This window comes from Protomyctophum parallelum, assembly GCF_964188405.1.
Source record: "Protomyctophum parallelum genome assembly, chromosome: 16".
Lineage (NCBI taxonomy): Eukaryota > Metazoa > Chordata > Actinopteri > Myctophiformes > Myctophidae > Protomyctophum > Protomyctophum parallelum.
Genome location: NC_139711.1, coordinates 16,283,245 through 16,311,196, shown reverse-complemented (window position 1 = coordinate 16,311,196; position 27,952 = coordinate 16,283,245). Strand labels below are relative to the sequence as shown.

Sequence of the window (27,952 nt, the reverse complement as noted above, 5' to 3'; positions counted from 1 at the left end):
AAAATAAGATTTTTAATATTACTTATTATCATAAAGATATATTTACACACTTTACAGAAATAGAAAATAAAAACACAAAGCTACGCATGAAAGGAAAAAAATAAAATAAGTACTCCAAGAGCTAAAGCTTATTTTTTATAAATTAGAAACCAAAAGTTCAAATATGTACACAGTATTTCAACCATTTCTGATACACTTGTTTTATTTATTTATTTATTTATTCATTTATTTATTCATTTATTTATTTCATTTATTTTTGCCCAGATCAACATCAAAACAGAGACAGGGGACTGTACATTTGGCCTGGTGAGTAATATGAGCACACACCTTAAACAGAATTAAAGAAGATCAGGAATAATACATTGTCTTTTTAAACGGTATCTGACCTAGTAACACTGTTGCAATGGCGTGTAACGCTTTATACTCCCGTCGTACGGAAAGTGGACGATCTGCAAGCTCCACGACACGTTGCGCGCAGCTTGTAGATCGGGCTGTACACGTTACACTGCCGTACGACGGGATACAAATCAGGCGGAAAGCCTACAGACTCCCATCTGTTCTGAACGGTAACTGGTGTTGGACACAGTGGTTATGTAGATCGGTAGAATGTGTCACAATCGATGGAGGAGGGGCCTCGTTCTATTCTGGGTATAGGAAGTCTCATTTTGAGGCTGCAAGATAATGACAGTTCATGTACACATTTCCCGCGGGAGATCAAATCTAGTTATATCCTTTGGATTGCCGGGCCAGTAGAAATGTGTGAATGCACTGGATTGAATATCAGCCACTCCACGCACACGCCCACTCCGAAGGCCAATGTGATACAGTAATGATAGGTTAGAGATGCACAAGGTAAACCGTGGAATGTGTTGCATGCTAACTCCATTTCCTGGATGGGTGAAATGTTTGGTTCATTTTTCATTTTCAAGGAACTGTTATCTGGTAGAGAACTGAGAGAATATGTAGCAGTATAAAAAATGTAGAATCTGGTGGTTTTGAATGGTTCTTTGTGAGGGTTAATAGCCTCCTGTCCTATTGCAAACTAAACAGCAACCAGCTTATTCTCATATCCACCAGTTACACACGTCCGTCGTCCCCCCCCCGTCCCCCCTGCGCTCATTTCATCTCCTTACACACTCACAGCCAAATGCATTTGGACAAAACAAAAAGGGCTTAACGTAAAAAGGGTAAGTTCTCAGAACAAACACAGCCTAACCAGAAAGAACATGCGAACAAGTGCATAGGAACATTACTCAGGCCTTGTGATGGTCACAGAGAGGAGAGGAAACAATGAGAGGGGAGGAATCGTTTCTCTTGTGTAAGCCTTGCTGGAAAAGACCATTAAGGAAAATGGTTTTGCTCCCAGAGCATAATGTATTGGTTTACCATTTCAGTTTGAGCCTGGACGCGCTTGTCCTGCCACACCACAAGGCCCATTAACCTGATGTGCAGGGGAGGGCTGTGGGCTATCATCTAAGACAAGAAGAAAGCTTTCACGTGTCCACCACATTATTGTGCTGCAGAACTACTTCTCTATTTCGTTACATCCACAAAAGATACAGCTTTCCACAACTGTATTCAAAAAAGTAAGCTTTGGACAACCAGCTAGACAAGAATCAGACAAAAAAACAAAAACAAAGAAGAAAATCAATTGTCACAATACACTGGAAAACCATTTCATACCAAGAGAATCTTGTTTTCAGGGTTTATTTCTCCAGCAGCATAATGGAATTGCAAAAGTGCAGCCTTGCAAACCCATACAGAGAAGTCTTGGAGCAAAGCCACGTTTAATGATGGGGATAATTGATACTGGAGGCTTTGGATCGTGGGATATTTGGCTTTGTTTGTTGGATCCAACAGATAACTGTCACCCAGGATGGGTGGCGGTTATGAGGACGCGGAGTGGGAGATGGAGATTCCAAATGTGCTTTACATAAACAATGGTTTTGCTCTGGTCTCTGCAAGGGCAGCATGGCTGGTGCAGATGGTATGGATACATTCATGAAGAACAGTGCGGATACAGACGTTGCTTGACTCCCTAATAACTTCTGAGATGGGGAGAGAGATTGATTTGAACCCCTTGTCATAAAACTCCAGCATCCACACACTCTGCTGTGCTTAGAACTTCCATCCCCTTGTTCATATCCTTCTACTGTGTTCCCCAATAATACATGAGACACCCAAAGCAAAGCTGTCTCATTCCCAAGGAGCATTAATGAAATCTACATCTCTGTCTGAGAGGGTATGAAATAATAATGGTGGAACTGAAATTATCACTCTTCACAGTGCCCTAGGATTTAATACATTTTTAATCAAGGTGAGCTTGGCTGGGTGGATTACCACTGTGATTTTAGATGCTCTCTTTAATGCTTCTCGTGCTGGGCCAGAGAAGTCTGCTTTTTATTATAATATATGCATGTGATATGGCCAAGACCTACCGAAGCCACATTCTGGACATGGATCTGCACACCTAATACCAAACCGGATGTTTGATGGTGGCTGTGCTACCGGTCACAGTCATAACCTGTTAAATTGTTGTATTGATCATAGAAATCAACAGGGGTTTGGGAATTGGGAAGGAGGAAGGGTGTGGTTTCAATCTAAGCCAATTTGACAATGAGCTCAGACCGTAAGTGGCCCCAGCCAGCCTTGGGGAGATCCATCTGAGAAAGATTAAGCATGGGATTTAATGAGTGTAATGATCAAAGCCACGACCACCTGTGCTGTGGAAGGGCATGCTAAAAAGGCAACTGTACCCAACAGAGGGATAGATGATGACTGAATCTGAATACATGGCTATAATGGTGTATACATAGAGGGAGAATAAAGATACATTATATGAAAATATGCTCATATAAGCTATAAATGTCCTGTATGTGTGTATTTATTGGTAAATAAATGCACAAAATAGACTGCTCTGGTACAGGCTTCTATCACAGCACCCTGAGAAAAAAAAGGAACAAACTAGTAAAACTTAGAATAGACAAAACATAAACATTAATATATTCCAGTATGATGGAAAGGCATAGCATTCCGTCAATCAAAGATCTCAGTCAAAGGGTCAAACCAGCCTTATGCTAACAGTAAGACAACTAGAGCACTAGTGGTAGGCTGAAAATGGTGGCATATTTACTGAGCTGACGGATGTCCGCTTTAAATTGTTTTTGGTCTAATTTAACTGTCCTCCTTGCTACCACTGTCTTTTGTGGGACTATTCTTTTTTTTATTTTTTTATTTCTCTTCTAGAAATGTACTGTATAATATAATGCATAATGTGTCAGTGTATCGAGACTTCAAACAAGAGGTAATGTGTTTCTCATTTCTCCCTTCCTTGCGTTCTTTCGTTCCTGGCAGCATTGTGGAGTAGGTTATTATTTGGCACTTCATTAAAAGGCAAGGCGGCCTGTCCTTGGAGCAGGCCACCCCTGCCTGTTAACAGTCGTGTAGAGCAGCTGCGCAGGGCAGCAATGTGGCGAGGGAGGCCAGGGATTGGGGACAAGGATTGGGATTTGGGATTTGGGGTCAAAGGACTCATCCCAGGTGGGACAATGTTGCTGTGTGACCCTTGAGCAGATCTCTAAACCCCAAGGTGTTAAGGAGTCCAGTAATACCAAAAAGCTTTGGATTAAAGATTGTTCTAAATGAAGGATTTAATCTGTAGTTTAAAGCAGATTGTTTTAGACAATTGTTTGTGTTGTTTGGCCTCTTTTTCAGTATTTCTTTTTCTTCACAAGTGAAATGTACTGCAGTAAGGAAATATAAAGCACCAATAATAATGGTTATTTAGCTGTATGGCGGTCATGTTGTTGTAAAAAGATGCAATGATTTAGCATTATGTTCTTTTGGAAAGGGAAACCTTGGACTAGATTTTTTTTCAACAGACATGATACATGTATCACAAGTGATGTGAATATTAGTTGATGCATTCAACCTTTTTGAGACTGTGAACTGCCCATCCTCACAACCAGCACCCTCTCCCACTAAGTAAAGCCAGAAGCAGCTACACGGCAATGGAGTTAGCGGCTGTGATCACCTTAGATCTGAGAGATAGGAATAACCACACCACAGAGAAGTGACAGACGCTTTAAGACTAAGACGGCTTGTTTGGACCGGGCTCCCTCCACCACATGTCATGCAAAGTGTATGAGACACTCAGGGAGATGGCCATGACAGGGCTCTAGAAAGCAAACGATAGAGGGGGGAAAAAAACACTTGGGAGAAGACAGCGATAGAGAGCAAGGGAGTGAGAGAGACAGAGAAATAGAATCTGGTAGCTCGGACTCAGTACCCCCCACCCCCCTTCCCTGCCCCCAATTCTTCTTAGAGCTGAGGGTGAGCGGCTTGTCCTGATTTTTTTTTGTGGACAGAGTTGCTTGAAGAACCAGCAGGTGCTATGGACATCACTCTTCAGACTGCTGGGCAAGCGAAGGCCCTTCGTTGCAAGGTCCCCCAAGGCAAAGGAAGAGCATAGAAATCAGAACCTGGGGGAGGGCGCTCAGAGCAGTGCCTGCAAAACAAACAAAAAACACAGAAAAGTCCCATCAGGCCTCCATTTTCTCCCCAAACATGTTATGAGTCATACGGAGAGTGGAGACAATTCAATTTCCTTTCCACTGAGGTTTCCCTCAGGATTTCAACTGCGGGGCTTATCTCGTACTTGGAACAAAGCTAGACTGAAAAGCAGTGAATAAACAGTAATGCCAGTATGTAACCTGCAAGTTCTCTGGGCTTTGATAGAAATGCACTGGCAGGAGTTAGGAAAACAATTGCATATGTAACAGTAATCCTATGTTATGCTAAGCCCAGGGCCCTGGATCAGTTCTTGTTAACAGGAACAATATTTTACTTTCCTATCCTTTTATCTTGCCCTGTCTTGATAAGTTACGAAGATTTCAGATGGCTAGTGCATTTGGCACAGCAAGCTTTGTTGCATGACAACAGAGTTCATTCATTGATAAGAAACCACTCTTCCCTTTAGACATATTTGTGTGGTCATGTAATGCCAAGAACTGATTCATATCTAATCTCTCTTGCAGTTTTTGTTTGTATATTGTTTATCTTCTGTACAGGATGACATACAGGCCACTTGATGTAAGGTCTTAGAGTACATGGTGGAGTTGAAAGGAGGTCCCCCTTTGTGTGGGTATTTGACTGAAGAAGACCAGTTTGGTCTAAATATTGCTAGTACTGAACAACTTGAATGCCATTATGCAGATATTCTTTCATCATTTCACGGATCCAGCACCTGGCGTTCTTAATACTTATTCTAGATTTTGGATGTACTCATGACTCTTCTTTGAATGGAAGGTACTGTGTGCCAGACCTACAGTATGTTTAGATGGGAAACTATTTGTCCAAGCTTTCTCACACTGGGGGTCTCAAGGAAATTGCTTGTGGCTTTAAACCAGTAATTCCCTGCTGTCTTTTTGGATTGTCTGCTGCATGGTTTTGATCCAAGACTTGTAATAGCTCATTTAGCTGGGCTGAAGAGAATGATGGATACCATCTTCTCTTTTAGGACTCACATCTGGAATGTGTAATGAAGAAAAGTCAAAGTCATTCCGCCATTTGCCTTTAGGTGTCAGGGAATAATAGATGAGCTGCCTATGACACTGAAATGGGGTGATAAGAGTAGACGCAGGAACGCATAGTGGCTGGTGGATGGACACTGTCAAGTCTATGTTTCAGTAATCTCTATTTACGCAGGGCCATAATTAAGGCTAGGCTAATAATGACATGTCTGTATACAGTCTGTCTCGCAGAATTCTCATTCTCCACTCAATGTATAGCTTTGATCTTTAGGTAATTCCTGTGAGTGGAACAATGTGCTACTCCATCTGTGTCCAAGGGTTTTTCATCACATCATCGGTAGAACATGACGAGAGCAGGAGACGTGAACAAGTAGCCTTATCAGCTGGACCAGAGATATGCCAGATCATAAGCCCAGCTGGACTGAATTCTCATTTGCACGTTTTGTATAATACACTAAGTTGAGCACCAGAGAGATGCTCAGCTTTTTTAATTTTTGGAAGAAGCAGATCTGATCTCAGCGAGTGCCTATTTCTTCTTTGTGAACGGCCATTGTATCTCGGGCAGTGCAAACGAAAGGCTTGATTGGCATGCCGGTCAGGTTGAGAAAATTGGCATGACTGTGGGATTGGGAAAGAGGGATCCTTGAATGAGGTGAACTGTGAACTTTAAAGGCATGAGAGGGGCTGGAATGGGAAGCAAACAACAAGTGAAATCGTCAGTTTGTTGTGACTGGAGTGGTGTTGGTGAGGACGGCATTGTGAGTCACTGAGCCGTTCTCTTTTATAGAGCTTCACAACTTCCTGAAGCATCCCTCAATTGTGTGTCAACATTCTGCCTCTGAAAGCAAGTATTGAATACATGGAGAGAATGCACACATTTCACTGGCAGAGCAAAGACCTCTGTTATTTGGAAGTTGAACCCGCTCACAGTGTGTGACTCTGAGTTATACTGTAATTCTGTAAGTCTATACTGTTTATTAAATTAAAGGTGGTGTTGTATTTTTCTGTTAAAATAGTTCTATAATCTGATGGCAATCACTGCTGTGCACTAACGGGTCTCTCCAGCTCTTTAGTAAATAGAAAATACACACCAATTTTATCCAACCAGGAGAGAGAACTTGTACACCATAAGGGATATAGAAATTACATTGGAAGTGACAAAACAAAAATATTAGCAGACAAAACATAACTGAAACATTAACATTTAAGCTGATTTACTGAATAACTGTACACCTATTTAGTTTACTAGTACACACACAGTCACACACACACACACACACACACACACACACACACACACACACACACACACACACACACACACACACACACACACACACACACACACACACACACACACTATAGCAATGTTTACTATCAAATATAGAGCTTTTACATTTAAAACTAATTAAACACCTTTAATGGCAAATAAAGTATAATGATGTGGCCCTCCTTCTATGGAATGACCTTTAGTGAGTCTTTGTTTTCAGCTTTGTTCCACTACCTCTGAAGTTTAGTATGGGAAGTAGGAGTCAATTAAAAGTAGTCTGACCCTTCCAAATTGTAAGAAAATACGCAACAACAATTCTCCAATCTGTAATTCACTATACTGTAGATTGTAAAAACAACTTCTTTAGAGAATGACATTTCTATGACTTTCATTTGCCTTCCTGTTAAAAAATGATTATCCGTGCCTTAATTTATACTCCGTTGCGCGACAGTGTCGCAACGCGTCGTTAGCTTGAAAATCTGTTCCTTTGGGCAAGTGACACTGTCATACCACAGAGTATAAATTAGTCTTTAAGGGAATGACATGATTGTGTCTGCTCACACAGCGCTCTCCCACCACGGGGTTAATTTATGGCTGCCCTTGGCAGGCTGGCATTGTATGGTTGGCACCTCCTGCAGGGATATTGTGCCCTGTCTAGTTCCTCCGTCTCTCACGCGATCTGGGAAAGACATGAATGGGTCCTGTTTTGCTGGAAACCATGACGAAAAATGTTTGTCGATTACCTTTTTTTCACTGACGAAAATCTAACAAAAACTAAATAAAAACTAACCTATGATGACTAAAACTGAGACTAAATATATTGACAACAAATAAAAACTAGACTAAAATGTTAGGGAGAGACTAGTGGAGAAGAAATCCAGTAGAACTAAAAAAAAATTGTAAAAAGTAATTTTCTGTTTGGCTGCAATTGGGTGTTGGGTGCACTCTGAAAATATCTACAAGCTTGTAGATATTTTCAGCATGCAACCAAGTCTAAAATTTGCCATTACAACTCCATCAAGGCACCGACAAAATACATTTTAGTTGACTAAATCAACTGTAGATTTAGTCAACTAAAATCTTATATTTAGTGGACTAAACTAGACCAAACCTAAAAATTTCAGATGACTAAAATATGACAAACTAAATGAAATTTCATTCAAAAGACTGATTAAAACTAAATCAACATTTGCTGTAAAAATCGGCCCTTTGCTTCTCAGTTCATGGACAGAGCCGTGCTGTGGCCACAAGCATATAATCTAACATGTACATAGTCTACACTTTTGAGTTCATATCTGGATAGAATGCCATTGTTTCACTCACTGTGTTACCAGTGAAAACTGCTCGGTGTTTGCCGCTTATGCCTGTCACGTCATACAATGAAAATAGCCGATCTACAAGCTCACAATGCATTGTGTCGTGAGCTGTAGATCAGCTATTTTCGCTGTGCAACACTGGTTTATGATGCGTTGGCATATAGTGTAGACTTAGGCTATTCTTGAAATGTTCCCCTATAACAACATGCCCAGAATACACACCAGGGGTAATGTACTTAATTAAATTACATGTTTGTGTTGCAGACAGTGTAAAAAAAAACGTTGATAAATACAAGGGTTTTTTTCGTCGCTAAATGCACACAAAGATGGGCTTTGCTTTTCTGGACTGTAAGTCAAATATCCTTTCATGGGAAAGAATCACAATGGCGGCAGAGCTGAGAAACTCAACCCTTCAAAGCATTATCTTTGGTAGAGGTTTTAATTGACTTCATCAGATCGAAAGAAAAGGCTTATTCCTGTTCAGTTGACTTAACGGTAAGGTTTCTAGTACAACCGTCTCCCTTTAAAAGGAAATATATTAAATTACACCGCATGAAAAATAGCTATTAGCCAGTAGCCACTGGAGCAATATGAAGATATGCAAGCCGGCATAAGTCCAATAATCTGTTAAGACGGCAATAGTTTTTTCTGGGCCAACAATAACATCCTTGTGTGGGAGGTCGAGTTGAAACGGCGTCTATGATGGTCATTAACAGATTTCCCAGTCTTCCTCTAACGGTTTGAACTTTCCACTTGCGGTCCAAACCTTTCTGAGTGACTCTGCCAAGAGAGGATTTGAGGCCTCTTGGATTCTAGTTTTCTTAGCGATATGAAACATGACACTTATTGCCTCATCATATCACTCTCAAGATTTACAGCAGTCTATGATGTATAGTATACAAGTTGAGCTTGAGTATTTACTATATTCTACTATACTGTATAAAACTGAAATGGGGCATGAACTGGCCTAGACTCTGGCTTTACAGTAAATTAAAATGTAAATAGATTTTCTAGCATATGAGAGTTTAAAAGAAAAATCACACCCGTAGCCTACGCATGTGAAGTGAGGGGCGCTCTTATCATCGTACATCATCATGGCGTAACATGTCGATTTGCTGGTCCACATATGACGTACATTCTCCATTGTCAATGGGAATTTAATGTTTGTGTAAGATGAAAATCTACACTAATAGCTGAATATAGGAGGGGCTAGCACCCCTCAAAAAACAGTTATAATGCAGTATGTGGAATTTGTGGGACTCTGTGGGTACCACTGAGTGAGCTTCAGCCCCAAATTGTCCTGTTTTGTCGTGCAGACATGACTTCGTGTTGGAGACAGTGGTGGATTTAGGAAGGGATTTTTTCAAACTGCCACTGTGGATTCAACCACCCACCCGCCCACAGTCCACAAATATTTGTTTTAATTGTTGTGTTCGTGTGTCATGCATTTCTCCTGTTTTGCTCATGTGCTGTGCACTTCTGTTGTGCATCCTCCTGTTTTGAGTTTGGGCCCATGTCCATGATTTTATATTCTGATATCTGAGCAGTTTGTACATTTGGATTCTGATTTGTACAGTATGTCACACATACAGTAGTTACAGAGTGCATGGTACAGTAGTACACTGTGTACATAATGGTCTGTACTGCATGTGCACACAGTCACATGCTGCATGTGCACACAGTCACGTAGGGGCGGCCGTGGCCCAGGGGTAGAGGGGGCAGGTAGAGCAGCCGGATGGGAACCGTGGGGTTCCCAGTTTGATCCCGTGCTCCCCCAGAGTTAGTGTTGAAGTGTCCTTGAGCAAGACGCTGAACTATAGGCCAAACTGCATCATGTAATGTATTGTTGTGCACACTGACAGCAGGCCGAGAAACTCATTCTGGAATATTTTTATCTATGTCACTTTTGTGAATTAATAATTGCAGTGCAGTTTTCCCTCCAGGCTATGGGACATGCGTCCCGCTAGGCCATGCACAGAAAATAGCGAATCAGATGCAAGCGGAGTATATCTTGAATATGGGATCTACTCCAGCCTATTACAATGCTCTTGTTCCTAACTTACTCCGGCTGCAGGTGTGCAACAATACAATGGCAAACTTTCCACCGTGGTTGATAATCTATGCATGTAAAATAGATATTTGAATGAATAGTTTATTTAAATCTTTCTCCTTTTTCAGAGAGACATTTGTTCACAGAATCCTTTAGTTTAGTCATATACGTGTTGGTCTTATTGGTGAATTATCTTGACACAAGGAATTAACAGTTACAGGTTGCATCTTTTTGGGCGTAGCCCTACTCCACATTGCCCCACGCTGTGCGTTTCCATACTGTACACAACACACGCACAACCCCAAAACATTGTCATCACATGCTCTCGACAGATGGGAGGGAGGTAGGGCATGCCTCCTGGCTGAGACTTGCCCTGCACCGGCGGTGACCTTTCTAGTAATCGGATTCGGTATTGTGGCTAAATGGAAGTAAATCACAAGCATTATTATGGAGTTGCCCACCCTCTCCCCCTTTGGTACTATAACAATCTCAACTATTCTTGGACGGATTTTCACTAGTTGGAAACTTGGAACACTGCTGTTGCAATTTGCTTCCATTCAGTCATAAGAGCATTAGTGAGGTCAGACACTTTTTTTCTTTTTTTTTCTTTTTAGGTCTGGCTTACATTTGATATTTTCAGAAAGTGGTTATGATGCGGTTAAGGTCAGGGCTCTGTGCAGGACAGTCAGGTTCAGCACAAGTGTGGGTGGGACGGGGGAATTGTCATTCTGAGACAGGAAACGGCCATCTATAATAAACCTCCACGAGCACACAGTATTGTCTAGAATGTCTTTGCAGCTGCAGCATTGGGATTTCCATTCACTGACAAAAAGACTCATTAGAAAGGGTGTCCACTGACGTGTTGGTCATATTGTGCAGCTTGGTGCGATATACGTTGAGTGAATAAACAAGACATTCTGTGGACTTTGTAGTTTGAAACACATGCTGTTTAGAATAATATTTTAAGTGAAGAACAACTTGTCGCCATTGTCTTATTACTGTAGGAGAGCTTCTTTGTTGTTAGCATCAGTTCAGCCACTGTTTTGTTTATTCCGTAATTTTACAACAAGCTTCTGCCCACGCTGGAGGTATAGTAAAACTCACCTTGTTCTAGAATGGCATGGGCCCCTTGTGGGAAAGACGGGGCCGTGGGCGTCTCCTCTTCCAACCGGCTGGTCTGTGAGACTGACCACCCCTGCCGGTGTTCTGCTGGACCACCTTCCGCACCGTAGCCGCCTCTTCCAGCGCTCTGCCGTGCTCCGTGGAGGCCATGGGACCTGGAGAACAAACAGAGATGACCATTAGAACCCCAAGATCCATGCGCCACTCTGATTGCCATTTCACAACCTACATCTCATAAACCGGTGGTTTTCAACCATTTTGATACCATTACCAGGGCCCACTATTTATGCAGCATTTGAGCCACGGAAGGCCATTTGAGGAGGTTTAGTCTCTCGGACAAAAAATAGTGTTACATTTTAAATGCGAGCCATCTCTGTCAATCTCTCCGTAGTAATATCATAGTGTACAGGGAGAAAGCGTTCATGGGGGTATAATGGATGAGGAAATAAGAGACATGTATAGATGAGTGAGAGAGTTGTACCACCCAGGCCACCCAGCATCGTAGTTAAGTTCATCAAATCAGTGCGGTGAAACCAAAGCACTGCAGATCTAGATATATAGCCAGTTAAAAAGCCTTGTGTCTCATGTCTCCGTCACACTTTGTCAAGTTTACAAATGATACACACACACACTCTTTTTCTATCTCACTCTCTCTCTCTCTCTCTCTCACACACGCATGCACACGCACACCCACACACACACACACACACACACACACACACACACACCATTACACCGACAGACCATGAAGAGATGCATCCTATAGCACCCTTGAACCAAGATATGAGACGAGCTGAATCGTAGTGCTACTCTCTCACAGGATGTGAGGTGTTTGTGTGTGTGTGTGTGTGTGTGTGTGTGTGTGTGTGTGTGCGCGCGTGTGCACGTGTTAAAGAGCGATCCCAGATGTTCTCAGTCAGCTCTCAATAAGTGTGGCTTGATCCTTTAAAGCCCCTCTGTTCCAAATGGTTTGATCCACGTCTTGTCTCCGTAACCTTTCAACCTTAATGCAATCAAAAAGACCTCCGGGAGATCAGGGGTTTCTTTTTTTGGCGGAGGGTGTGTGTTTGGGGGGGGGGGGGGGGGGGGGTTGTGGCATATCTTTATATGTAATGGGATATTTAACGTGGGTGATCTTTCACACTTTAAGTCCATTGCCTTACTCCTATGAAATTTCAGTAAAAGCATAGCTTTGTTTTTCCTTGGGGCATGTCAAAAAGATTAACTATCTTATGGTAGAATATTCAGCGAACTGAGAGGCTGATGAATTTCACTCACTAAAGTAATTCTAGCTATTACTTTAAATGTATTCAAATTAGTCTGACCAGTAGAAATAGATTTCGAGCTTATAGAATTTACGTAGACATCCATCATTCAAAATGCTCAAAACATCTGAATTTGTCATTACTGTCTGCCTGCCTTCCCTGCCTGTTCTAACACAATATTATGTTCTAATGTATAAGTAACAAAGATTCCCTTTGCACTCCCGACAAAAAGGATTGCATCAGAGCCAAATTAACAATTCTCTTTAGGCAAATAAAAAGCAGACTGACATCACTCACAATGGGTCATGACATTCCTATGACCACACCCCCACTGGCACCATTTCTAGAATTCTCTAGAGAATGACCTTCCGTGGGTTTTGCAGCTTGTGGGTAGGCACCCTCGTTAAGATAACCCTCAGAGGTGGGGAAAAAGGAGCATGGGTGCTCAGGACCGCAATTGAACAGCTGTCAAAACCATGATGATTCTTGGCTCCGTTGATACTCTTAAATGGCCAGCTTCATGGAAGAGTGTGTATAGGCATACCGGTACTTGCTTTCCTAGTACCCAAAGATCTCTTCCAAAATGTTTTAAAGGAAATAGTTGTAGAGATAATTGGAGGCTGTTGCATGTATTGTTAGCAATTCGTACTGCACAGTATCCACTACAGGACTCTGTAATGACTGCTTTCCTCCAGTGCAGAATTCAATATGTTCAAGCCAATGAGGGAAAACAAACCTCTGTACAGCATGTGTTCCTAGCACAAGTCAATAAAAGTTCAATATATACATATTGAGCATTTTCAAAGAACATCTTTAAATGAAACACAATACATTTGTATTTCAGGTTTATTAAACAATGGAGAATTGACTGATTAATTTAACCCAGACAGCCTGTCGAGTATTTCCCCCGAAAGGCCAGACATTCTCAAGTTCCATTTCTACACTAATCTTCTTCCACACGCTTATTTCATGCTACATTTGTGGAAGAACAGTGGGCTAATTCATGTGCAACAGGGAAAGTCTCTGTTGCATATTTCTGCATCTAAAGCCCTTCTTTACCCAGAGGCGCGCTAATCTGCATATTACCCCCTTGTTATTGTACTAGATACAGAATGAACGAGGTAACTTTACATATTCTGAAGGCGTTCAGCTCATTGCTTTCTAATCTCAGGGGTTTACCATAAACAAAAAAACATACGCGTTTGAGCAGCTTTGCCTGACAGGGGCTCTGTGTTGTGGGGTAGGGGCATTTTGGTTTGGCCCCTGAAACACCTTAAAAAGGAAAGAGGGCTTTAGTCCTTGCCACACTAGAAGGATACCAACCATGTCCATCAACCCCCCCCCCCCCAACCATGGCAGATGTTTGATTGACAGGCTGTTTTAACAGCCGCTGCACAAAAATGCACTCAGATGTTCTCTCTCTCTCTCACACTCTCACACACACACACACACACACACACACACACACACACATACACACACACACACACACACACACACACACACACATACACACACACACACACACACACACACACACACACACACACACACACACACACACACACACACACACACACACACACACACACACACACACACAGTGTAAGCGAAGATGGTATACAGTAATTGCAGCGCCTGTACTGAACACAGCTGATGTGCTGCTCCTCTATGGGTGGCTCAGAGTCAGACTGTCATAACCCAGGACCATAATGAGACAATTTAGATGTCTCCTGCCATGGCAAGCTGTCAGTGTCTACTCAAAACCACCAGGGTTTGTGGAGAGAACATCTCCCAGCAAAACTCAATCCATCCTTCTGGCTAAGGGATAGTGTAATGAAAGCTACTAAAAATAAGCCACAGTGTAGGTGCCAGCGATAAGACGGCGGAGGAAAGCATCCCGCTATGATAGACGGAAGTGTCGTATAGCAACCAGCTCCTGCATCTAAACTGTAAGCTATCTAATACTGAATGCTAGATAGATTGAATGTGGCAGCAGCCATTACAGCTGGATGAGACCTTATGATTGTTACCATGGTAGGGTTAACACCAGCTAATGCATATTTCATCTCCACAAACAAAGATATCTCTGCTGTCTTATTGCAGTGAAATTGAATCTGTGTGCACCATCCCATTTGATCTTTCCCATGTGGGATTTCCATGTTTATGTTCAGCGGGAAAAAAAGAATAAAGAACAGTGTAAAAAAAAAAAAAACCTTACCAGCCACCTTATCACCACTTGTGATAACCTTGGCTTTTCCTTCATTCACCAAAATCCCAGCATTTCCCCATCTAGTAATTCCCTAATTAAACTTTAATAAAGGGGGAATTTCTGGAATGCCTGGTTATTGCCACTACTACTGCCTGCTTGTCTGCTGCCTCCTCACACAGGAAAAGAGAGTGCGGGATGGAGGGAGGGCTGTGGGAGAGAGGGTAGTCCACAGTGTCACAAACTGGCTAGTCTCCAGACTCATGATGAATAGCTGCTCAGCTACTACCTAATTCCCCTGCTCCAGCTTCAGCACCGTCCTAAGGTGCCATCTATTATGTTGACTTTTTCAATGGCCTGTCTCTCTCTCGCTCACTCGCTCTTATCTAGGCCCAGCCCGAAAGAACACTACTGACAGCCTATCGCTGTTGATTCCCCAGTAGCTCATCAAGCAGGCCTGGGGAGTTTTACATCTCACACTACTTATCTGTCATGTCAGGGAAGAGAAATGAATGTCCTTTGGGGTGATGCCAACTTCATCAGTTGCCCTCACCCCTTGGCCTGAGCAGCCTGTATATCACAGGACTGGCACAGATGTGGTCTGTGCGGGTACAGAACTGTATTGGCAAATGGGCTAGAAGAGCTTTCCTTATAATTCAAATGTTGGTTTACTTTAAAGGATGGCAATTGGAGCACAGCACATGTCTGCAGTACACCTTGTAGAGACAGGATCTGGTGTTTGTCCCAATCACTAGATAATGTTTGTAGCAACAAGTGAGAGGAGCCGTTATGAATTGATACAACATCAACATGTGCAGTCAAGCATGGGCGCCAACACTGAATGGCCCCTGCTGCGTTTAATTTTCTGCGTGTCACGTACAGCGAATTGGCACATCGTCTTGTTAGATTCGATTTAGTTTCTTTACTGGCCTTGCTCATCACTTCCAGTTTCACTGATTTTAAATATATATTTAAAATCTCATTGATCCACTTTCACGGTTGGCTGAGCATTTGCAAATCATTTATATTTCTCTGCTGTATTTCTCCATCTTTAACCGAGCCCTATAATTTACCAAGCCCTACAATATCTACTTTGTACAGCAAACGGTAAAAATAAAATAATAATGTAAAAAAATATATATACAAGTTCACAAGCGTGCTATTCTCTGCACAATGTTGCCTATAGTGACATGTTTCCTATAGTGACATGTTGCCTATAGTGGTTAACCCCTTTTGGTGTTTAAACATTATGTTATAATTTAGCTATTGAAAAATAGCAGATCTACAAGCTCATAGCGCACCACTGAGTGGCGCGCTACGAGCTTGTAGGTCTGCTATTTTTTTTTTATCGTGAAAATATTTATTTCAGAAAACTGGAGGATTTAGAAGAATTCTTTTTAATTTCGAGGTCAGGCCTAAATGGGTTCCCTCCACCATGACGCCATTCATTCTGTACTCAGGCACTACTCAGCCCAGTCTCTACAGTGGACTAAAACAAACAGCTGTCACAGAATGGAAATGGAGCCACTTGCCTGGAACTATAGAGGACTTTGCAGCCGTGGAGAGGAGAGCTACATATATATAGCCCTGTGTGTCCACAATGTGATGCCACTTCTTCAAGGGGCATCACATTTATAATTGATCCTGCCTTATAGTTAAACTACCTCTTGTGACAAAGTGATAATGAGCTCTATCTATTCAGTCTGAGTCTGGTAAAAAAAATAATATATATATATATATATATATATATATCACTGAGGCAGAGACCCAATTACAGCTAAAAGTACAATGTGGCCTCTTTTCACATTTTGTCTTGGTGAAACATGCCTTCATTGCCTTGTTATTGCCAACGCAGAGCACAACATTCTGCCACAACATACAGTAGTGTACAGTACCTGATGAAAGAACGAGGTTTCTAGTACATGTACACACACAGACAGGATTCCCAGTGCATTTTACGACTGTATTATTTGCTGCACAGACACCATTCAGCATACATTGTTAATGTAAATTAACCACTTTTTTCAAATTGGTGTACATATCTGAGCCATGTATATATACTGTGTGTGTGTGTGTGTGTGTGTATGTGTATTTTGAAAATAGCAGATCTACTTAACAGTATATGTTCACAAATCACAACGCATTGTGAGCTTGTTGTCTGTCTGTGTGTTAGGCTGTGCAACAGTGACACTTGGTGGTGAACAAACGCTATAACGCTATGTTCGTGCTCGGACACAGCCAGGGACACGGGGACAGACCCAGGGACCCAGCCACACACATAGCCGTCTTTAGGAGTGGTTGCACCACTCAAAAACAATATTTGTGCTTGTGGGGAGAGGGTAAGAATGAATACACTGGTGAGAAACACCCCGGTGAGTGTATCCATGGTTATTACCGTGACGTCGGGGGTAGCTAACCTGCTGCGTCCATCATGTGCCGCCTCCTCTCATTCACTAAAAGCCTCAGGAGTGTAGCTCCAACCAGCGATTCCCTCCGTGCTGGCGTGCTATTGCAACAGACACCCTAACCCACACACCCTGCAGAGACATGCGATGGCCAGGGCATGCTTCCTTATACTGCATAAGCACATAAGGGGATAAGGTCTATTTAGGCAGAAATGAGACATGACACATAATCGTGGTGGCTAACACTTAGCCTCGCATAAGCCTCGGCTGCCTTGTCGGAATCATGGTACCAGGGATTTGCTAGCTGCGTTTTTAGCCTCCCATTGACATCCTTTGCTGGCCTGCTTCACATACTGTATGGAATGGTTTCTAGAGCTACCGTTTCAGAACCCAAGCCGTCAGAATTGCACTCCCTTTGGAAAGCTGCTTATCGCATGCTCGCCACCAATTCTGGGCCTTGGCAGAAACTGGTACCAATTGCTTGTCGACTCGCAGACCACGTTACCATGGCAGCCACCGTGAAAGGCGCTCAGTCAGGAGCAAAAAGAATGACATTGTCAGTTAGAATGGACCAGGTTCCCGGTTTACAAATTTCAGTGCACAAGCTCTGAATCGGTGATCAGCCTGCCAACTGTGTCTCTGTAGGTGTGTGTGTGTGTGTGTGTGTGTAGGTGTGTGTGTGTGTGTGTGTGTGTGTGTGTGTGTGTGTGTGTGTGTGTGTGTGTGTGTGTGTGCCTCAATGTGTTCCTCTCAGGAGGTTTGTTGTGATTGTGAACAGTTTGTTTCCTTGCTTTTTGGGCCCTGATTGATATGCAGCATTGTTGTGGCGCTGATAATGCAAGGCTTGTGGCTAAACTGAAGGCCGGCTTTGTCCGGGCCAACTCTGCAGAGGAAACCTATAAGTGCATGAAAAGTTGCCGCCGCTAAGCCCCAGCTTTGAAAATTAACCTCTTTGTAAAACCCTGCACAGAAAGAAAGCTTGCGCCAGTCAAGGCAATCAGAACTATTAAAAACGAATGGTTCTGCCCACTGCTGTCCTCTGTAGAGAGAGAGAGAGAGAGACATCCCCTTGATGTCTCCTTGAGTCACTCACAGCTGAAGTTCAGAACGATACATGCTTCTGAATTAGTGAGTGAGTGTGTGTAATGATGAGGTGGGATAAGGTCTGTTCTACTATGATCAGAGCACTGCGAGTTCAAAGGGCTGGCAGCAGCAGCAACAGCACCATGCAGCAACAACAGCACAGAGCCAGCTAATGAATCCCTTCACTACTTCACTGCCTGTTGGTTTATTCACAAACCACTCCAGTGAAAAGGGTCAAACTGTGGCTAGGAGGTTACTGTAGGTTGGGAGCCTATTACACATCGCGAGACCAGAAAACTACAGAGTCACACAAAGACTGCTAGTGAGATTTTAAGCCCCTCGTTATGCCCAAGAGGATTGTGGGAAAGGCACTGTGCAGTTGCTGGCGATGCAGACCCATGGGTGTTCCAGTTAACAGCAGTGAACTAAGACCGCGCGTGTGTGGCAGGCAGGCAGGTCGGTCGGTAAGGCTACCAACCGTTACCTTAATCTCCGGAGATAACATGTCAAGGGCAAAGGTATCCTGCAACCACCCGTTTCCATGGGCACACTAATCAGATGTGAAGTACAGCCCTGCCTTGTGTCATCCCTCCACACCACACTGAACCTTGCATGCCTTCTCCCAGTTGAGACATGGCAGAGAGAGATTGAAAGAGAATTGTCACTGTGTAGCGTTTACTGCAGCTCTCAGTTCTTAAGGCACCTGCCCCTGTAGCGATAGCCCCAGAGCAATATATAATATATATATATATATATATCGTGCACATCCAGGTGGGGGAGGTGCTGGTAGGCAAGGTATTACATACAGACCAAAGAGAACTTCCCTTAGAGAAGGAAGGGACCGGCACACTCCAAAGATGCTTGTGGAGAAGAATTAAGTTTGTTTCGTTGCTTGTTTTATTGCACTAATTGCAATAAAACAGCAATGAAGCTGCACAAGCATCTTTGGAGTGTGTGTGTGTGTGTGTGTGTGTGTGTACCGTATATATTATACATACACACATCAATTCTTTGAGTTGATCTAACATAAAACATCTGTAGGGCAGAAGGTAGAGTTTTTTTGGATAAAATAATGTTATATACTGCCACGATCCCTTACAGGCAATCTGGCCACGTATAAAAGTGATGCTATAAAATGCATACATCCATTTCATTGCCAGGTACAGCTGTATACCACCGCAGGTAGGTTGAAGCATGGGAGTTTACAAGTCCTGTGGGGTCCAGGAGGTTTTCATCAACTGCTTGGATAAACTGTTTGCCTGATGTGGATACATGTTTATGAATTCCATATATTGTTTTCCCCTCTTCCACTTTCATAAACATCTGTTCGTGGTCAGGGGCCCTGAGTGCAGAGCAGACGAGCCCTCTCCTCAACGGCAAACAAGACATAGGGACGCAGCGAGGGGCTCCTTCCTGGACCCCAAAGAACCGCCAGGAAACGGGGTGTGGAGAGATCTCCGCCATCACTCAAAAGGCAGAGTCGTAGTAGATTATGATTGACCGCTGTTTGAGCGTACGCTCACATGCGTGAAATGGTCTCCCAGGGAAAATATCATTGGTGATCAAAGGCAGAGAAGATTGCAACTTACTCTTGTCATGAATTATGTATGATTTCATAAATGAAAGATCTCTGTGTTTGTCACAGAGGGGACTCACTTGGGTGTATGATGATGGAAGAAGAGATCCAGTGTTTTTCATTTTCGTTTGTTTCATTTCATTAAGGATAAAAACACACCGTACGTGCACGGCAGCTTCAGAGAACATAAGGTGCTCCACGGCTTAAAAGTCTTTGAGAATAGGAGATGTAGGGGAGGCACCAGGGGCAGAGAGTGTTAGAGAGGCAGGGGCTGACATCCCGTAAGAGGGCACTTTTGGACAAAAATAGCAGATCTACAAGCTCACAACACATCGCGCTGCGACACGTTGAGAGCTTGTAGATCAGCTATTTTGGGTGCGCAAACCCAGTACTCTTTTAGCTAGTGGAGATGGGGTGCAACAACATGGATTTCTAAACAAATATGTTCAATGCAAAATGCTACGTTCAAGTTCAGGAGACTTCGGGGGAAAAAAGCTATTCTCCTGAATGCTGCCTTCCGGCAATGGCATGGAAAGGAGTGGCATTTGCATTTCTTTCACCATAGTAAATAATGCATTCGTAGTCTATAAAGGGCAGTTGTTTTATAGACAGGTAAAAGGGCAGGGGATGAAGCCCCCTTTGATGTCTATGTGTGCCTGGGAGGCACGGATATCCTGTGGCCTAAGGCTCAGAGTTTCGGTCGGTCCCGTTGGTAAGTGTTCCCAAACTCTGTTAAGTCTCCAATCCGTGATCCCATCTTCACAGCTCACAATGAAGTCCTCAGAGCATTCTAACAAGGGCCAGCTGTGCTGCAATCTAATCCAGAATATGACATTTTTAACCGAACCATGATGGCATTAGACACAAACTCTTATTTGATCATAATATTGTACTTGTTTCATCGATGCACTTCTGCACATTGAATATCTGCCACAGAACAACGTGAATAATAATAAAATATATTGTCTCGAAAAAGCAGTTGACATTGCATGTATGAACACTTACTGTAACCTTGATTTTCAGTTGACATTGCTATGAACACTTAACCTTGATTTTCCATAATACTCACGAAGTTAATATAAAATAATACATATTTTACCATTCAAAGTTGGTCATGAGAGTAGTTTATTCTGAAAGCACAGAATACTTATTATGCAGTCTGGCATGCTGTTAATAAAAAGGTCCATTCTGATCTTGATCAGGAATCTGATCTTTTGGGCCACCACTATAAATGTAACACTTAATGTTCAAACAGGGAGTCATAAATCACTTTGTTATTGGACCCTGGTGGAGAATAATGGCTTTTGAATATATCTGGCTCTGATTAAGTTGTCGGGTGTAGACTGGGCCTGAGGATGGGGTCTGGTACTTACAAAAGGCCTGGTTAACAAGCAGGGTGGCTAACGCAACCCCCCCTGTACTTGAACTTTTGGGTTATGCCCTCTCAAGTCTGATGGTGCATTGGCGTGGTCATACTCGCGTGCTGGAATAATAGAATGCAGGCTAAATCCGATTTCGCAGAATGGACCTCTCCTTCCTTTTGCTACCAGTATGTGTAATTTCCTCTAATTTCCCCACATGTGGAATTTGAAAAGCTTGGCCCAGACCAACAGCTGTGAGATCTTATAAAAGTCAGACGAGTGCCTCTACAAACGCAAGCTTACACAAACACTAAGCTTCCAGATAACCCCGCTTCCTGTCCTCCTCCTCTTCTTTTTCTGTCCCTCTGCACGTCTTTTACTCCCTCTGCCTTCCCCCCCCCCCCATCACTGCTGCTTATGGTCTCGAAGGAAAGTCTTAACCCATTTTGGACTGAGGTCGATTACAAAAAAGGCTTCTGAATTCTAACAGTTTTCTAAAAAAAACCTGTTTCTATGCCAGTGGTGCTCAACCTTTTTCATGTCGAGGACCTCCAGAATCTTCTGTATTTGGCCACTGACCCCCATCTCAAAATATGTGGTTCCAGAGACCCCCCAGAAGCAAGGATTTAGTTAAAAATGTTCGCTCTTTCACGATTAAAAAGAAATAGCAGACCCACAAGCTTGTGAGCTTGTAGATCTGCTATTTTTCCATAGCTAAAGTATAACATAATGCTTGAAACACCAAATGGGGTTCCCGTTCTGAATGTGTTAAGTGAGTTGATTTATTCATTCAAAGGGTTCTGAATTGCATTACAGCGGGCCAGCAGTCACATATGCCAAAGTGTTCACTAGCGGAACCCTCCGGGGATCGAGCGTTAGCACAAAAGGTATAGGCTATCCCTACCAAATGAGTTATGATTTTTTCCTGAATCTCTTTCCCAACTCCCACCCTTCCGCAAGGCAATTGTGGACCATATTTATGAAGCCCAGTGTGTTGGGATGTTATACAGATGTGAAGTGTCTTATCCCAAAAAAGCCTGGTTAAAATCTCCCCATAGAAGTACACTGGGCCTCATGCTATGAATCGGAACTACAGCAGGGCATACAGTCAGTCATGAAAGGATGACGCTAGCAGTTTCCGGCATATATACAGTACACAGTCTCTACACACAACACATGTACACAAAATGTATGTGAGCTAAACATCAGCCAGCGTAGTTGCAACAGCTGCACTCAAAACCATGCAGCCACTGTGTGTGTGTGTGTGTGTGTGTGTGTGTGTGTGTGTGTGTGTGTGTGTGTGTGTGTGTGTGTGTGTGTGTGTGTGTGTGTGTGTGTGTGTGTGTGTGTGTGTGTGTGTGTGTGTGTGTGTGTGTGTGTGTGTGTGTGTGTGTGTGTGTGTGTGTGTGTGGGCAGCTGCGCACACACAAACACCACTGCTGCTGGAATGGGGGTGTGCGGTGATTTGTGTGTGTGTGTGTGTGCATGTTTGCAGCTGGCTTGTTTGCAACAGAAAAGCCATGCTGTCTTCATCTGAAGCTGGTTGGCTCTATTCTATAGCAATACTGCGTGAAGTGGAAATCCAGGTTACTCATAAAATAGATCTCAACCATTGACTGTGTGTGTGTGTCCGTGTGTGTGTGGCGAAACCCAGCTGGCGTAAAAGCCCTAGCAGTTCAAAACGAACTGAAAGATTCTCCGTAATCCTGCAATAACCGCTCCACTGCAACCCCCTTCCACACCACTGTTTGCCCACTGTTATTATGTTATTTCAGGACATCTGGAAAAGTTTACCTGTTTTTGTTCTCTCCACACCCCCCATAATCATGTCGTTGGACACAAGCACCTCTTTTATATTATACGTGCACCAGTGCAGAGAAACCTGGGTTTTGATTTAAAGTTTCCTGCTCTCTGTTAGTTTAGTTTTGGTGATGTTTTTTATCAAAACATTAAAAAGAATCTGGATTTTTTTTTGCACACTACCCTTACAGGTCCATAGTTAGCTCCATGAACGCTCATGATGATACAGTACAGACAGCATTGTGTGCCATGAAGGTGCCTGAACAACATGAACCATAGTGTCGAACCATAGTGTCCCTATTCTCGGGGGGTTTCATTCTTCGAAAACAGGCATAAAGATTCTGCATCGGAAAGCCCAACGCATTGCTTTGCAACGTGTTTTGTTGCAGCTTCCTTCCATCTCTTTCGCATTAACCAGACCCCAAATGCTTGGCTGAGTCTGCGAGTGAGGCTGGTTATACTGTGTGTATGTCTGTGCCGACGGGCCCAGCAGCCCCTACACTACATCAAAGTTTAATACAGAATAATAGCGTTGCTGACAGAGTCTCATAAAACCACCCCTTTGTAAGGCAACGATTTGTCTCACTGATAATGTTCATGATCAGAGCCTTTGCCCCCTCTTACTGTACATATTGTACACACACATACAACAGCTAGGCAGCTGCGATTCCATCTCAGAAATTGTGTGTGTGTGTGTGTGTGTGTGTGTGTGTGTGTGTGTGTGTGTGTGTGTGTGTGTGTGTGTGTGTGTGTGTGTGTGTGTGTGTGTGTGTGTGTGTGTGTGTGTGTGTGTGCGCGTGCGACTATGCATGAGAGCAAACGTGCATGTGGATGCGCATCTATGCGGGTGAGTTTTTGCGCGTGCGCCGGATCATGTGAGCCAGCCTGTTGTTTTTGTCCTGCATCTCCCTAGGTGAGTTTTGGCAGGGGTGTTTCCATGGTTGAGAGAAACGCTGTTTTTGATATTTCTGAGCCGCTGAAGGACCTGCGAGGCCAGCGCGTCACCAGAATGAGGATTGTTTACATACCAGCCTTAAGGGTTACACGAGAGGGAAGAGTGATCGGCGTCGGGGTGAATTATGAACACCACATGTCTAAAGCTGTGGGCCGCTCAGAAAAGGCAGAGTGGTTTCTGAAGATGGGTGATTGAGGTGCACTACTCAAGGATGCTAATGTTACACTGACAAGGCCACGGTTCCCTCAGAGTATCACTGCTGAAAGATTGTTGGAATTGGATTGATTGTTGGAATTTGATTGCTTTGAATGTCTTATTGCCTGTTGCACTAGGAGTCCTCCCCCATGCTACAAGTTACACACGGGTGCACACGCGCACACACACACCACATACCACACACGCGCACGCACACACACACACACACACACACACACACACACACACACACACACACACACACACACACACACACACACACACACACACACACACACACACACACACGTCAGTTTTATCTATGTTGATTGCTTTGGGAATACATTGCTTCATGTACGCACACACACATGCATGCATTCATACTGTACGGTATAATCTTCCTCCCATACACCGTATAGACACGCAGACAGTTGCCTGAGAGGAAAAAGCCAGCTGAACTGGAAAAGCGTTTGTCTCGAGATGAAAGGCTTTCACACCCACTGCCTACATGCAGAGCCTCTTCCGACACCTTCTCGCGACTGTAGAGCAGAGACTCGGGCTACGCAGACACACACAGGAGGCATAGCATCCCTCCCCACACCCAGCATCACTGCAACATGCTTGCATCTCTCCCTATCTCTCTCTTTCCCTGCCTCCCTCCATCCCTCTGTGTGTGACTCTCTCTCTCTGTCTCTCTGTCAATGAAGCTCTGATACTACACTAGCAGCCAGGGAACGAGGGAAGCACATAAGCATAAGCAGCATGACCCGAACAATGTTGAGCAGGATTAAGCTCTCATCAGCCACAGCAGCCTTGTTTTCTCTCTGTCTGTGGTGTACCAGTGTAGTGGGGTGGGGGGGGGGGGGTGTGTGGGGGAGGCGGAGGGGGCTCTCAGGCGTGGAACACGCTCCGCCACACGCAACGGTGTGAAAAACGACACTGACCGTAATGCAAGATAATTGCTTCCCGTTTTGCTACATGTGCCGAGAGCCCCGTGACCAAAATAGCATGTCACCGTAATAAAAAGCGTGCCGGGGGAGCATGGGAACTGGGAGTGCTGTGTGCGGAGATCGATATGCACAGTGGACAGCATCTCACAACCTTATAGTCTGCACAGACTCTAATAGACCCCCCCCCCCCCTACACAGTCTCTCACACTCTCTCTCTCTCACACACACACACACACACACACACACACACACACACACACACACATGCACACACAGTCCACTGATTGTCTTCAAAATCCTACAGCCTTCGTTGCATCTATATACACATCATATTGTACAGTACACACACAGCTGTCCATACATTATACTCCACACAGCATCTTAATGATAACCCTGCCATCCCTATTTTGGGCATGTCATTATAGGCATACATTGGACAAAAATGTAATTTGCTTTATTTTATTTTTTTCCTCGTCTTTTTTGAAGAAAATAGTCAAAGTACAAACTAGGACTTAAGTAGTGAAACCATTTAGTGCACACACTGCATATCAAAAAACATGTCGCCTATAGATCACCTTAACAGCAGATGTAGCCATATTATTGCATGTGTGCCGTGCACGCATGTGCGGTGAAACGCACTCACATTAACGGCTTGTGTGTGTGTGTGTGTGTGTGTGTGTGTGTGTGTGTGTGTGTGTGTGTGTGTGTGTGTGTGTGTGTGTGTGTGTGTGTGTGTGTGTGTGTGTGTGTGTGTGTGTGTGTGTGTGTGTGTGTGTGTGTGTGTGTGTGTGTGTGTGTGTGTGTGTGTGTGCGTGCGTGCCAGGCAGCTGTATAGTTCATAGGTAGGTGATGATCCAGAGAGAGGTCTAGACGTTTGCACAAGCCTAACTGTTGTTTTTTCTCACCACAATGCTACTTGCATCACATCTGCAGACTGACCACCGCTGTAACCAAGCTGACCCCACCAAGCCACATTTCTCAAAGCCCATTTATCGCCGCGAGCACAACGCCCAGCGCCCTGTGTAATCGTGACAAGTTATCATTTTTATGAGCACATTACAATAGATATCCCAGCATCGGTGCAATGGCTTCTGGAGATGCAGCAGCACTTAAACGGAAATTTACCATGACAAGGAGTCAAGATGTTGAGTAGGCTACCTCAAGAGACCATCCGTGCATCTGGGATCTGTGTTCCTCTCACTCAACGCAGTGCTCATGATTGCCACCACACATGTCATACTACAGTATACATCCATAACTTGCCTGTACAATGATGTATTAATAATCATGTCACTTGGTGTCACAATATACAGTACAGTGCAGGGTTGTGATTTAATCAGCATCACTCGATCTGCTACTCCGCCTTTTACAGAACATGTGCTGTGCAATATCTACATTTCATAACAGTCACAACACAGTCACCCAACAGCTCTGGTGGCAGCACTCCACTCCACGCAGACTGAGCGATGCCCATCAATAAAAGCCTCTTAAATATTTCATCCCAAAGTCACAGCCTCTGCTTGCATCAATCTGCAAGCTTGGAAGCAGAAAAAAAACCCCCATCTATATCTGATTCTGAAGCATAAGCAATAAAGCCACCTTTTAACTCCCCCAACATAAAACCCTCAGCAATACAATAGCAGACGGTGTAACCACTGCAGTGCAGTACTGTACACAGCCAGGTGCTGATATTCCTGTCTTTTAGAGCCCACACAAGGCTAACCATGCTGGGTAACTGATCAACTACAGCTGCCTGTATACGAGCCCAGGGCTAATAAGAGGGAAAATGAGAAAGCGTGGTGGAGGCTACCAGCTATAAGGCTGGCTGCTCCTGTACTCACCAGCACTGGCAGAACACAGCAGAGACACCAAGAGCACAATCACCAGCGTCAGAATCTTCACATTCATTTCTGCACTCCCCTCTGGCTCTCCGCTAGTCACTCGCTGATATACTGTAGTGGTGTGTGTGTGTGCGTGTGTGTGTGTGTGGATGGGAGGGAGGGAGGGGAGAGACAGAGAGAGAGAGAGAGAGAGAGCAGCTGAGCGAGCAAGAAAGAGAGAAGGAGAGAGACTCTATTTGCTCCCCTGTGTATGTATGTGTGTGAGAGTGCAGGAGTGAGTATGTGTCCCTGTAAATGTATGTGAATGTGCCGTGTGGTCGGTCCCTGGCTGTGTCTATGTATTTCTAAATGCGTATTTGTATATCAGTGTGACAGCGCCGCTCCTAGACTGAACGCGCGTCTTTATCTTAGCTCTCCCACGGATATGTGTGTTTTTGTTTTTGTCCCCCTTCTCCTGTCAGAGCGACGGCAGCCTGATCCAAGTTCAGTAGATCTGTGAATGTGCCGGGAGTCAGGTCTCTCTGTCTTGTGAACGTGCACCAGTCCTGTTTGCATTGGATAAGGAGCCCAGTTGGTCATGTGGCTTATGTATCATTGACTCTGGGTCATGGAAAAGGGCCCTCCCCAACCCCCAATGCCATCCCACTTGCACACACACACACACACACACACACACACACACACACACACACACACACACACCCGTGACCCACCCTCCCTTTGCACACACACACAGACACACACACACCCACTGACCCTCCGGATGATGAGAGCGGAGAGTGGCTGAAGAGGGTAGAAATGGGGGGTAGAGGAGTGGGATGTCCAGGTTTATGATAATACCTAAACAGATGCTCTTGTTGAAAACCCTTTGGCGCACAAGTAGGGCGGATTGCCAGGAATCCAGGAATCAAAAATACCAGCTTATAGGGGGAAGCGGATGAAAGAGGGTTACAGCGTAGGTGTGTGAAATGAGAGGAAAGGAGGGGGGAAAAAGGAGGTGGGGGGGACTCATGTTTTCCTGCT

At 43.9% G+C, this 27,952-nt stretch overlaps 1 protein-coding gene across 1 annotated transcript; it reads right to left on the bottom strand.

The window, feature by feature from the left end:
- Positions 1 to 27,471, bottom strand: apln (apelin). Its single transcript, XM_083786179.1, has 3 exons — positions 26,930 to 27,471; positions 11,272 to 11,444; positions 1 to 4,507 (listed from the first exon to the last, which is right to left on the bottom strand). Exons 1-2 carry the CDS (start codon positions 26,994 to 26,996, stop codon positions 11,278 to 11,280), a joined length of 234 nt encoding a protein of 77 aa, XP_083642305.1. The 5' UTR covers positions 26,997 to 27,471; the 3' UTR covers positions 1 to 4,507; positions 11,272 to 11,277.
- Between the last annotated feature and the right edge of the window lie 481 nt (positions 27,472 to 27,952).

What these genes read in the sequence shown, in the direction of transcription:
- apln (XM_083786179.1), bottom strand. Translation starts at nt 26,996, where the DNA reads ATGAATGTGAAGATTCTGACGCTGGTGATTGTGCTCTTGGTGTCTCTG. An exon ending in GCTGTGTTCTGCCAGTGCTG is followed by an intron (nt 11,445 to 26,929) that starts GTGAGTACAGGA and finishes TTTGTTCTCCAG; the next exon opens with GTCCCATGGCCTCCACGGAG.